This window comes from Ranitomeya imitator, chromosome 4 (genome assembly GCF_032444005.1).
Source record: "Ranitomeya imitator isolate aRanImi1 chromosome 4, aRanImi1.pri, whole genome shotgun sequence".
NCBI lineage: Eukaryota > Metazoa > Chordata > Amphibia > Anura > Dendrobatidae > Ranitomeya > Ranitomeya imitator.
In genome coordinates, this window is record NC_091285.1 from 707,797,984 (window position 1) to 707,812,017 (window position 14,034).

The following is a 14,034-nucleotide window of genomic DNA, read 5'->3' on the forward strand; positions in this document are numbered from 1 at the left end:
CCAGCTATTCATGAATTTCTATTGGGGGAGGCGTTTATACCGTTCCGCGTTTGGTAAAATTGATAAATCAGTTTTATTCTTCGGGTCAGTATGATTACAGCGATACCTCATTTATATCATTTTTTTATGGTTTGGTGCTTTTATACGATAAAAACTATTTTACAGAAAAAATAATTATTTTTGCATCGCTTTATTCTCAGGACTATAACTTTTTTATTTTTTTGCTGATGATGCTGTATGGCGGCTCTTTTTTTGCGGGACAATATGACGCTTTCAGCGGTACCATGGTTATTTATATCTGTCCTTTTGATCGCGTGTTATTCCACTTTTTGTTCGGCGGTATGATAATAAAGCGTTGTTTTTTGCCTCGTTTTTTTTTTTTTTTTCTTACGGTGTTTACTGAAGGGGTTAACTAGTGGGACAGTTTTATAGGTCGGGTCGTTACGGACGCGGCGATACTAAATATGTGTACTTTTATTGTTTTTTTTTTTTATTTAGATGAAGAAATGTATTTATGGGAATAATATTTTTTTTTTTTTTTTCATTATTTTGGAATATTTTTTTTTATTTTTTTTACACATTTGGAAAATTTTTTTTTTACTTTGTCCCAGGGGGGGACATCACAGATCAGTGATCTGACAGTTTGCACAGCACTCTGTCAGATCACTGATCTGACATGCAGCGCTGCAGGCTTCACAGTGCCTGCTCTGAGCAGGCTCTGTGAAGCCACCTCCCTCCCTGCAGGACCCGGATCCGCGGCCATCTTGGATCCGGGGCTCGAGCAGGGAGGGAGGTGAGGAGACCCTCGCAGCAACGCGATCACATCGCGTTGCTGCGGGGGGCTCAGGGAAGCCCGCAGGGAGCCCCCTCCCTGCGCGGTGCTTCCCTGCACCGCCGGCACATCGCGATCATCTTTGATCGCGGTGTGCCAGGGGTTAATGTGCCGGGGGCGGTCCGTGACCGCTCCTGGCACATAGTGCCGGATGTCAGCTGCGATAAGCAGCTGACACCCGGCCGCGATCGGCCGCGCTCCCCCCGTGAGCGCGGCCGATCGGCTATGACGTACTATCCCGTCCAGGGTCAGATAAGCCCAGGGCACCTCGACGGGATAGTACGTCTAAGGTCACAGAGGGGTTAATGCACCCCATGATCCTGTTTGCCTTGGCAGCTGCTGCCTGGCACTGGCTGCTCCAGGTAAGTTTATCATTAACTAGGATCCCCAAGTCCTTCTCCCTGTCAGATTTACCCAGTGGTTTCCCATTCAGTGTGTAATGGTGATATTGATTCCTTCTTCCCATGTGTATAACCTTATATTTATCATTGTTAAACCTCATCTGCCACCTTTCAGCCCAAGTTTCCAACTTATCCAGATCAATCTGTAGCAGAATACTATCTTCTCTTGTATTAACTGCTTTACATAGTTTTGTATCATCTGCAAATATCGATATTTTACTGTGTAAACCTTCTACCAGATCATTAATGAATATGTTGAAGAGAACAGGTCCCAATACTGACCCCTGCGGTACCCCACTGGTCACAGCGACCCAGTTAGAGACTATACCATTTATAACCACCCTCTGCTTTCTATCACTAAGCCAGTTACTAACCTATTTACACACAATTTCCCCCAGACCAAGCATTCTCATTTTGTGTACCAACCTCTTGTGCGGCACGGTATCAAACGCTTTGGAAAAATCGAGATATACCACGTCCAATGACTCACCGTGGTCCAGCCTATTATTATTATTATTTTATTATTATAGATTTTTATAGCGCCATTTATTCCATGGCGCTTTACATGTGAATACGGGGCAAATATAGACAAATACATTAAACATGAGCAGATAACAAGGCACACGAGTACATAAGGAGGGAGGACCCTGCCCGCGAGGGCTCACAGTCTGCAGGGGGTGGGTGAGGATACACTAGGAGAGGGAAGAGCTGGCTGTACGGCTGTTCAGTAGGTTGAGGATCACTGCAGGCTGTAGGCTTGTCGGAAGAGATGAGTCTTCAGGTTCTTTTTGAAGGTTTCTATGGTAGGCGCAAGTCTGATGTGTTGGGGTAGAGAGTTCCAGAGTATGGGGGAAGCACGGGAGAAGTCTTGGATGCGGTTATGGGAAGAAGAGATGAGAGGGGAGTAGAGAAGGAGGTCTTGGGAGGATCGGAGGTCGCGTGTAGGTAGGTACCGGGAGACCATGTCACAGATGTATGGAGGAGACAGGTTGTGGATGGCTTTGTATGTCAGTGTGAGGGTTTTGAACTGGAGTCTCTGGGCGATAGGAAGCCAGTGAAGGGCTTGACACAGGGGAGAGGCTGGGGAATAGCGGGGGGACAGGTGGATTAGTCGGGCAGCAGAGTGTAGGATGGATTGGAGTGGTGCCAGAGTGCTAGAGGGGAGTCCAGAGAGTAGGAGGTTGCAGTAGTCGAGGCGGGAGATGATAAGGGCATGCACTAGCGTTTTTGCAGTGTTGCGGTCAAGGAAAGCACGGATCCGGGAAATATTTTTGAGTTTGAGACGACAGGAGGAGGCAAGGGCTTGGATATGTGGCTTGAAAGAGAGGGCAGAGTCGAGGATCACCCCGAGGCACCGGGCGTGTGGGACTGGGGATAGTGAGCAGCCATTGACATTGATGGATAGGTCTGGTGGAGGGGTAGAGTGAGATGGGGGAAAGATGATGAATTCTGTTTTGTCCATGTTCAGTTGTAGAAAGCGAGCAGAAAAGAAGGCTGAAATGGCAGACAGACAGTGCGGGATTTTGGTAAGCAAGGAGGAGAGGTCAGGTCCGGAGAGGTAGATCTGCGTGTCGTCAGCGTAGAGATGGTACTGCATACCGTGGGATTCTATGAGCTGTCCCAGGCCGAAAGTGTAGATGGAGAAGAGTAGGGGTCCTAGAACAGAGCCTTGAGGAACACCGACTGACAAGGGGCGAAGTGAGGAGGTGGTGTGGGGGAGGGAGACACTGAATGTTCGGTCTGTCAGATATGACGAGATCCAGGAAAGGGCCAAGTCTGTGATGCCAAGGGATGAGAGGATTTGTAGCAAAAGGGAGTGGTCTACAGTGTCAAAGGCAGAAGACAAGTCCAGGAGAAGGAGGACAGAGTAGTGTCGCTTGCTCCTGGCAGTTAGTAGGTCATTGGTGACTTTAGTTAGGGCAGTTTCAGTTGAGTGATGGGAACGGAAGCCTGATTGTAACCGATCAAAGAGGGAGCAGGAGGAGAAGTGGGAGGACAGTTCAAGATGGACGTGTTGCTCCAGCAATTTGGAGGCATAAGGGAGAAGAGATATTGGGCGATAGCTAGACACAGAGGATGGGTCGAGGGAGGGCTTTTTGAGGATGGGTGTGATCTTGGCATGCTTGAAGGATGAGGGAAAGACACCTGTTGTGAGTGAGAGGTTGAAGAGGTGTGTTAGGGTTGGGATGAAGACCGTGGAAAGGTTAGGGATGAGGTGGGATGGGAGCGGGTCAAGCGTGCAGGTGGTGAGGTGTGATCTTGACAGGAGGGTGGAGAGCTGATCTTCTGTCATGGTGGAGAAGCTGGTTTTGGAGGAGCAGGGTTGAGCAGCTAAGAGGGGCAGTGGGCGCTGTGGGCCAAAGCTTTCTCTGATCGTATCGATCTTCTGTTTAAAGAAAGAGGCGAAGTCATCAGCAGAAATGAGGGGGGAGGGAGGAGGTGCGGGGGGACGGAGTAGAGAATTGAAAGTGTTGAAAAGCTGTTTAGGGTTGTGGGACAGGGAGGATATGAGGGATGAGAAGTAAGTTTGTTTTGCGGCAGTGAGCGCAGACTTGAAGCTGGCGAGGGACTGCTTGTATGCAGTGAAGTGGTCGGCAGAGTGGGATCGCTTCCATCTCCGCTCAGCAATCCTGGAAGCCCGTCTCAATTCTTTGGTCAGGCTGGTCAGCCAGGGCTGCCTGTTAATTGTACGAGTTTTACTATGCATGAGTGGGGCGGCCGAATCGAGTGTTGTTGTTATTGTGGTGTTATAAAAAGTGGCAGCAGCATCTGTGTCATGAAGGGAGGCTATGTCTGTGAGAGGGAGAAGGGACTCAGAGAGTGATTGTAAGTTGAGATGTTTGAGATTTCTGCGAGGGTGAGTGAGTTTGTGGAGTGGGGGTTGCACACTAGGAGAGGAGAGGGACGAGAATGTCAGTAGGTTGTGGTCAGACAGGGGGAGGGGTGTGTTAGTGAGGTTAGTAAGGGAGCAGAGGCGGGTGAAGATGAGGTCCAGCGTGTGGCCATCTTTGTGAGTGGCCTCAGAGGACCATTGAGTGAGGCCAAAGGAGGCAGTCAGTGATAAAAGTTTAGAGGTAGCTGAGGTGAAAGTGTCAATGGGGACATTGAAATCACCCATGATGATAGTGGGGATGTCAACAGAGAGGAAATGAAGTAGCCAGGTGGTGAAGTGGTCGAGAAAGGTGGAGATGGCTAGTTCTGGGGGGCGGTAGATGACAGCCAGCTGGAGGTTGGAGGGGGAATAGATGCGGACAGAGTGCACCTCAAACGAGGGAAGAGTAGCGGAGGGTGGTAGCGGGATTGGAGTAAAGGAGCAGGTGTCGGACAGGAGCAAGCCAACTCCTCCACCGCGTTTGTTGCCGGGGCGAGGGGTGTGAGAGAGGTGGAATCCGCCATAGGAGAGCGCAGCTGGAGAGGCCGAGTCAGAGGGGGTGAGCCAGGTTTCAGTGAGGCCGAGGAAGGAGAGTTTGTTGGTGATGAAGAGGTCATGGATAAATGGCAGTTTGTTGCAGATGGAGCGTGCGTTCCATAGTGCTCCAAGTAGGGGGAGCGGGGGAGTGGGGGCTGGATGAATGGGTATGAGGTTGTCGTGGTTGGGAAAACGTGCGGAGGATCGTGGCAGGGGGTTAGAAACGAGTGTGGGGATGAATTGGGGAGGGCCGGGATTTGGGGATATGTCACCAGCAATGAGGAGTAACAGACAGATCATTAGAAGGTGGGAGCAGGATAGGACATGATGTGGCCGTGTGTGTCTGGATAAAAAGGATTGTATGTGGAGGAACAGTTCTGAGGAGAAGGTGAGATGGCTGGGCAGGATGGAGGAAGAAATGACTAGTTCCTTACTAGGAGGAGGGATTGCAGGAGATTGTAAGAAGGAAAGTAGTATGGGGGTGAAAGAGAAAAGAAACCGAAACATTGTAGTGGTCGGTGTTCTGTTACCTTCCAGTCAATTCCAGTCCAATTCAGTCTAATTCAGAATCATAATTAAAAAGATGTAATTTAAAAGATGGAAGTTAAAAGATGATTTGCAGCAGACTGAGTCTATAGCAGACTCCTGCATGTGAATATATCCCCAGTTAAGGGCAATCAGGTGTGAATGAGGGGGTGGCTGGGTATGGGAGACCAGATGTAGAGAGTTAAGCAAAGGTCATAAAGTGAGGGAGGGGTAAGACTGACCACTCAAAGAGATGCCAGGATCACACAATGAGAGACATGAAAACAGGTCGTGGAAACAAGCTCATAGGTGAGAAAGCATACTAAAAGGATTATATGTGCTGCCTATAGCTTACCTCTTCATAAAAACTGATTAGATTGGTTTGACAGGAGCGATTTCTCATAAACCCATGCTGATATGGAGTTAAACAGTTATTCTCATTGAGATAATCCAGAATAACATCCCTCAGAAACCCTTCAAATATTTTACCAACAATAGAGGTTAGACTTACTGGCCTATAATTTCCAGGTTCACTTTTAGAGCCCTTTTTGAATATTGGCACCACATTTGCTATGCGCCAGTCCTGCGGAACAGATCCTGTCGCTATAGAGTCCCTAAAAATAAGAAATGATGGTTTATCTATTACAACACTTAGTTCTCTTAGTACTCGTGGGTGTATGCCATCCGGACCCGGAGATTTATCTATTTTAATCTTATTTAGCCGGTTTCGCACCTCTTCTTGGGTTAGATTGGTGACCCTTAATATAGGGTTTTCATTGTTTCTTGGGATTTCACCTAGCATTTCATTTTCCACCGTGAATACCGTGGAGAAGAAGGTGTTTAATATGTTAGCTTTTTCCTCGTCATCTACAACCATTCTTTCCTCACTATTTTTTAAGGGGCCTACATTTTCAGTTTTTATTCTTTTACTATTGATATAGTTGAAGAACAGTTTGGGATTAGTTTTACTCTTGTCACTGGATTGTTTCTCACAACTTCTTTCCTGTCTCCAAGGGCTTCAATTTGGCAACTGGATTCGAGCATTGCTACACCAATATAGTAAGAGAGACATGACAAGAGAAAGTGATCCAAGAGCAGAGACATCATAGGAGACAATTGGATAGAAGTAGAGACATCTTAATTATGACCCGCTAATTGACAAAGCTAAGACTACCATGCAATCCTGGAGAGACCAATTTCTATCATGGTCAGGGAGGAAAAATATATTAAAAAGTTTAATACTCCCCAAGTTTGTCTACCTGTTTCAAATGCTACCTATCCACGTCCCAGACTCTTACCTAGCAAAGGTAAACTCATTGTTCCTCAAGTATATTTGGAAAAATATCAAACCACGATTATCCTACCGCAAGCTAGTATTGGTTAAATCTAACGGCGGAATGGGCGCACCAGATGCCAGGAAATACTACCACGCTGCAATATTGACGCGCTCAGTGGATCTAATACGCGGCACACAAAGTAAACAGTGGCTTACGATAGAGAATGAGCTCTCACCTCAGCCTATCAGATCGCTCCTGATGACTTATGTCAAGAAGCGACCTCCCCCTTCACAATCTAACCCACTCACACAAACTCTCATCAGGATCTGGACGAAAGTTTATAACATACTAATACCCCCTTCATCACCACTACTCAAACTTTCAGACGTCCTGACCCACACAATCAAAACAGACAATAAAATACATAGCGGCCAGAAAGGCCCAAACCCACCCATAGACCAGCTATTTGAGGAGGGAGTGCTTCTGCCCCTCTCTGAAATTAAAAAACTAACGGGCCTATCGAATTTTAATTTCATTCAATACTCCGCCCTCAAAGAATCCCTGGGGATAATGAAATACAACTCCGACACCACCCGAAACCTCACAACCTTCGAAACCCAATGTGCCAGAGTATCCAAACCTCCGAAAACGTTATCCACCCTTTACCAAACTCTCCTGACAGAAGACCATTGCTTAAAAAGAGCATATATAACAAGCTGGGAAAAAGACTTGGGATATACCTTTAATGAATACCAGGTCCAACATATCTACAAAAATTCACATGGCCCTACGTGCTGTGTGAAAACACAGGAAAATTCCTTTAAAATAGTATCCAGGTGGTACACTTCACAAACCCAAACACCTCTACCTCATGCTGGAGATGCAAAAAAGGAACAGGTCCACCTATGGTGGTCCTGTCCCACCCTACAACAATTTTGGTCTCTTGTGGAGACGACTATCCTGGATATTGTAGGTAAAAAACCGAAGCTGACGCCAGAGTCTGTTCTTTTAAACCTACCCATTTGGCCCAATCTACCTCGTCGCTCCTCTTCCTTAGCCTACAACATCATAGCGGCTGCTAAGCTACTGGTGCCAACACTCTGGAAATCAACAAAAATACCCACACTCCCACAATTATTTTCCAAAATTGACCAACTTTACAGAATAGCTGACTTAGCAGCCTCCGTGAATCATACAACCCCAACATTCAAAGAAACATGGCACCCTTGGGTCCTCTATAGATCTAACAAACATCTGATATCCGAAGACTTATCTTAAACAATAACGACTACAGAACAAGGTGCTATCCCCCCCCCCCTCCTCATCTTCACCCCTGAATTCTGATCCCTTCTTTTCTACCTCCTTTTCTTCTCTAAATTCTTTCTCTTTTAATAATGTTGTTTTTATCCTTTGACGGCCAGTATTATAAGACTGTCCATAATTAATGGTGGATTGCAGGAATACCTTTCTACCTACTAGCATAAAACAGGATTTATGTATCCTCCAGTTGACAACTACACATCTCTCATTCGTTACAATTGTCTTACCTGCATATAATCTGAGTAATTTCAAAGCTCTATGTTTGTCCTATGAGCGCTTACTCGAAGTTTACCTAAAGCCGTTCTATTAATTGTTTTCTTCTTTGTATTAATTGTTTTCTTCTCTGTATTTTATACATGTTTGTACTTCTGTTCTTTAATGAAAATCAATAAAAAGAACATTGAAAAGAAAAAGACGTAGAGACATCACGGGAAATGTTGGGACCACTGCACACAAGGACTGTCCAACATCAAGACATTATCCTTCAATACTTGCGTGGGCATGCTGTTAAGAAGAAATTAAAGATCCAGTGAAAGACAGCCACTGGCTCAAGCACTGCAATAACCAAGAATCTGTCCAGGGACCAGAGAAAAGGTTGTGCTTTCTTAAGTTTTTCCTGTTATGCACGTTTGTGGCCCCACCCCTGGGCTATGGTAAAAAGCACGTAATGATTAATAATGAAAGGAGAAGAACAAATCTTTTGTAATTCAAATTCCCTAGATTCACTCAATTTTCCCAGAAAGTTGGATTTGCAGAGAATTAAGTTGCAATAAAGTAAAAGCATTTCAAATCCTCGAACTTCCCCTGCAAAAATGCGTGTGCCTTTATTTTCTTTCTGTATCTCCCTCTCACACTATTCTTCTTCTTATTGTTTTGCCATCATAACAATGCACAGTTTTTTTCAGTTTTTTCAGCATTTTTAGGATTTCTCTCCCTATCTCTATAGCTATCCTGCGAGATGCGATGATCCATGTTAGGCTATAAGTTGAACTTCATGGACTTAAGTCAACCTTAAACCTTAAAAATTGTGAAACTACTGTATACAAATTCTCAGTATGTGTAGTTTTTATTCTAGATTTACATGATAGATACATCATTCTCCAGGATATATATATAAAAGGTCTAAAAAGTAGCTGTGTAATAAAATGTTGGTGTTAAGATTTCTAAAGAAATGATTGATAGTTTTTATGACTCTCTCTAAGGGAAATAATAAGTAAATAAAACTTTGCGTATGTGATAAATATAGATTTTTTTAAGTCGGGATTTATTTTTAGAATATTGATTCATTTTTTCCTCAAGATTATAAATAAAATTCTGAAATTTTTTTAATATAAAATTTTTAACTTCACTCAAAATAGAATTAATTTAAGTAAAATATGTTTATTTCTGCTTTTCTGTTTTTCTCATATTTAAATTATTTTGCAAGTTATCAAATATGACATAAAAATAAAAAATAATAGATATGGCTTAGGTCTCAATAGAGAAGTATTGTGCAGAAGCTCAGGGGACAGTTGTGACGATCCCTCTGGACTAAACCGGTACAAGACACTCTATAAATGGGGTTAGGAAATGACGGGATTACTGGACACATAACAATGTCTGTTATACTGCCAGAATCAGCTTACAGCTTAATAATGCATTCATGTTATCACATCCTAATTCTAATATTATAAGACTAAGGAAATGTAATGTCAAATGGACGCTCACATGGACGAGATAGAAGAAGCTCACGTGAGAACACATATTCAGATTTGGTTAAAAGCTAAACTTAATATTTTGCTTGTTTATTAAGATGAAGCTTTTACTTATTTTCTTTTACATTGACTTTTTCGTGCTCACATTTTGATGTACTTGCTTGTATTTTGCTGACATAAAATATGTAAATAATGTAAAAAATATATAACGTAACAATCCTGATAAAAGCCGAAAGGAGTTTGGTAGGTTTTGCCTTTATTGTACAGTCTGAGAAAAAATAATGGGTCTGATATAATTATCAAAAGTCCAAACAATAGCCAGCGCTCCCATCTTCCTACAATAATTGCTGTATTGTTCTAATAGAAAAAAAGGCTCCAAAATTGGTTGAACTCAACAGCATGAAAATTAAAAAAACAGAAAATAAATATCCGCTGAACTCTCAGGAAAGATGTTTCAGACCTACATGGTCCTTTTATCTGAAACATGAGAACGCAGCGGATATTTCTTTTCTGCCTTTTTAATTATTGTGTTATGTCCAACCCTTTTTGTGCCTTTTTTACTACTAGATCAATAAAGCAATTCTGTTAAGAAGATGTGAGCGCTGGCTATTGTTTCAACTCTTGCTATTGCGCTGGCTATTGTTTCAACTCTTGCTATCACGCTGGCTATTGTTTCAACTCTTGCTATCACACTGGCTATTGTTTCAACTCTTGCTATCGCGCTGGCTATTGTTTCAACTCTTGCTATCACGCTGGCTATTGTTTCAACTCTTGCTATCGCGCTGGCTATTGTTTCAACTCTTGCTATCGCGCTAGCTATTGTTTCAACTCTTGCTATCGCGCTGGCTATTGTTTCAACTCTTGCTATCACGCCGGCTATTGTTTCAACTCTTGCTATCGCGCCGGCTATTGTTTCAACTCTTGCTATCGCGCTAGCTATTGTTTCAACTCTTGCTATCGCGCTGGCTATTGTTTCAACTCTTGCTATCGTGCTGGCTATTGTTTCAACTCTTGCTATCGCGCTGGCTATTGTTTCAACTCTTGCTATCGCGCTGGCTATTGTTTCAACTCTTGCTATCGCGCTAGCTATTGTTTCAACTCTTGCTATCGCGCTGGCTATTGTTTCAACTCTTGCTATCGCGCCGGCTATTGTTTCAACTCTTGCTATCGCGCTGGCTATTGCTTCAACTCTTGCTATCGTGCTGGCTATTGTTTCAACTCTTGCTATCGCGCTAGCTATTGTTTCAACTCTTGCTATCGCGCTGGCTATTGTTTCAACTCTTGCTATCGTGCTGGCTATTGTTTCAACTCTTGCTATCGCACTGGCTATTGTTTCAACTCTTGCTATCGCTCTGGCTATTGTTTCAACTCTTGCTATCGCGCCGGCTATTGTTTCAACTCTTGCTATCGTGCTGGCTATTGTTTCAACTCTTGCTATCGCCCTAGCTATTGTTTCAACTCTTGCTATCGCGCTGGCTATTGTTTCAACTCTTGCTATCGCGCTAGCTATTGTTTCAACTCTTGCTATTGCGCTGGCTATTGTTTCAACTCTTGCTATCGCGCTGGCTATTGTTTCAACTCTTGCTATCGCGCTGGCTATTGTTTCAACTCTTGCTATCGCGCTGGCTATTGTTTCAACTCTTGCTATCGTGCTGGCTATTGTTTCAACTCTTGCTATCGCGCTGGCTATTGTTTCAACTCTTGCTATCGTGCTGGCTATTGTTTCAACTCTTGCTATCGCGCTGGCTATTGTTTCAACTCTTGCTATCGCGCTGGCTATTGTTTCAACTCTTGCTATCACGCTAGCTATTGTTTCAACTCTTGCTATCGCGCTGGCTATTGTTTCAACTCTTGCTATCGCGCCGGCTATTGTTTCAACTCTTGCTATCGCGCTGGCTATTGTTTCAACTCTTGCTATCGTGCTGGCTATTGTTTCAACTCTTGCTATCGCGCTAGCTATTGTTTCAACTCTTGCTATCTCGCTGGCTATTGTTTCAACTCTTGCTATCGTGCTGGCTATTGTTTCAACTCTTGCTATCGCACTGGCTATTGTTTCAACTCTTGCTATCGCTCTGGCTATTGTTTCAACTCTTGCTATCGCGCCGGCTATTGTTTCAACTCTTGCTATCGTGCTGGCTATTGTTTCAACTCTTGCTATCGCACTAGCTATTGTTTCAACTCTTGCTATCGCGCTGGCTATTGTTTCCACTCTTGCTATCGCGCTAGCTATTGTTTCAATTCTTGCTATTGCGCTGGCTATTGTTTCAACTCTTGCTATCGCACTGGCTATTGTTTCAACTCTTGCTATCGCGCTGGCTATTGTTTCAACTCTTGCTATCGCGCTGGCTATTGTTTCAACTCTTGCTATCGTGCTGGCTATTGTTTCAACTCTTGCTATCGCGCTAGCTATTGTTTCAACTCTTGCTATTTAGCTGTCTATTGTTTCAACTCTTGCTATCGTGCTGGCTATTGTTTCAACTCTTGCTATCGTGCTGGCTATTGTTTCAACTCTTGCTATCGCGCTGGCTATTGTTTCAACTCTTGCTATCGCTCTGGCTATTGTTTCAACTCTTGCTATCGTGCTGGCTATTGTTTCAACTCTTGCTATCGTGCCGGCTATTGTTTCAACTCTTGCTATCGTGCTGGCTATTGTTTCAACTCTTGCTATCGCGCTAGCTATTGTTTCAACTCTTGCTATCGCGCTGGCTATTGTTTCAACTCTTGCTATCGCGCTAGCTATTGTTTCAACTCTTGCTATTGCGCTGGCTATTGTTTCAACTCTTGCTATCGTGCCGGCTATTGTTTCAACTCTTGCTATCGCCCTGGCTATTGTTTCAACTCTTGCTATCGTGCTGGCTATTGTTTCAACTCTTGCTATCACGCTAGCTATTGTTTCAACTCTTGCTATCGCGCTGGCTATTGTTTCAACTCTTGCTATCGCGCCGGCTATTGTTTCAACTCTTGCTATCGCGCTGGCTATTGTTTCAACTCTTGCTATCGTGCTGGCTATTTTTTCAACTCTTGCTATCGCGCTAGCTATTGTTTCAACTCTTGCTATCGCGCTGGCAATTGTTTCAACTCTTGCTATCGTGCTGGCTATTGTTTCAACTCTTGCTATCGTGCTGGCTATTGTTTCAACTCTTGCTATCGCACTGGCTATTGTTTCAACTCTTGCTATCGCGCTGGCTATTGTTTCAACTCTTGCTATTGCACTGGCTATTGTTTCAACTCTTGCTATCGTGCTGGCTTTTGTTTCAACTCTTGCTATTGCGCTGGCTATTGTTTCAACTCTTGCTATCACTGGAGCATTTTTCTGTGGACCCGAACAGGTGAGGTGGTTGGGCAGCAATTAAATTATGTTTATTTTTATATTTTTCTATGCTTTATTTGTGAAGATTTTCATGATAACTGTATTGCACAATTGCTAACTTTAATTTTTTGTTTTAATAGATCAGACCTACAAATAATGTCACATCAGTTATTCTTCTGGGGTTTTTAAATCTCCAAAATTTCAAAATCCCGTTCTTCTCACTGTTAGTTGTCATTTACTGTGCTACCATTTCAGGGAATTTTCTAATCATTGCTCTGTTTCTGCTGAGTAAAACCCTCCAGTCCCCCATGTACTTCTTCATTGCTCAGCTCTCCTTGTGTGACATCCTGCTGACCACAGACATTGTGCCCACCCTTCTTCTTACGGTACTGTATGGGGGAAGCTCGGTGACTCTCCTCGGATGCATCCTCCAGCTTTCATTCTTTGTTTTGTCAGAGACTTCGGAATGTCTTCTTCTGTCACTGATGTCTTATGACCGATATCTGGCCATTTGTAACCCCCTCCGGTATAACGCCATCATGAATCACATGTTTTGTGTGTTGTCTGTCAGTATAATTTGGTTCACTGTTTTTATTATCACATTAATTGATATAATTCCTCTGTTTTTTATGTATTACTGTGGACCACATATTATTGACCATTTCTACTGTGACATAGAACCCATTTTACAGCTCTCGTGCTCTGACACATCCATAATCCATATACAGATTCTTATGATTGGTGTTGTAAGTGGATTTTTCCCTTTTATAGTAATTGTGATATCCTATGTGTGTATTGTCATCACCATTCTGAAGATCCCATCCCACACCGGTAGACGTAAAGCCTTCTCCACCTGCAGCTCCCACCTCATTGTGGTTTCCATGCTCTATGGGACACTAATCACTGTTTATATGTTTCCAAGAAAAGGACAATCCCTGACCCTGAGCAAGATCTTATCTCTGATTTATACTGTCCTGACCCCACTGCTCAATCCAATTATTTATACTCTTAGGAACAAGGACATTAAAGAAGCTCTTTATAAACTAAATCTTGTCTAGTATAGAAAATTGAGGAAGGGATTTGCAAGTACTGTATGCAAAGCTGAAATCTCTTGGTCCACTGATACAAATGTTCAGTTCTTACAAATCTTAAGATGCCATACCAATAAATGAATAATTGTTTTCCTTTTGAGCTTTGAGCCAGCTCCCCCTGCATAAAACACCAAAATAAGAAGAAGTTTACTTGCATTTTTTGAGCAGACAAACA

At 43.4% G+C, this 14,034-nt stretch overlaps 1 protein-coding gene across 1 annotated transcript in view; it reads left to right on the forward strand.

The window, feature by feature from the left end:
* The window catches only part of LOC138674848 (olfactory receptor 5V1-like), a 55,270-nt gene extending 41,444 nt beyond the window's left edge, over positions 1–13,826 (forward strand). The window contains exon 4 of the mRNA XM_069762665.1: positions 12,909–13,826. Coding sequence (XP_069618766.1) covers positions 12,909–13,826 — 918 coding nt within the window. The remainder of the gene's footprint in view (positions 1–12,908) is intronic.
* The last annotated feature ends 208 nt before the right edge of the window (positions 13,827–14,034 follow it).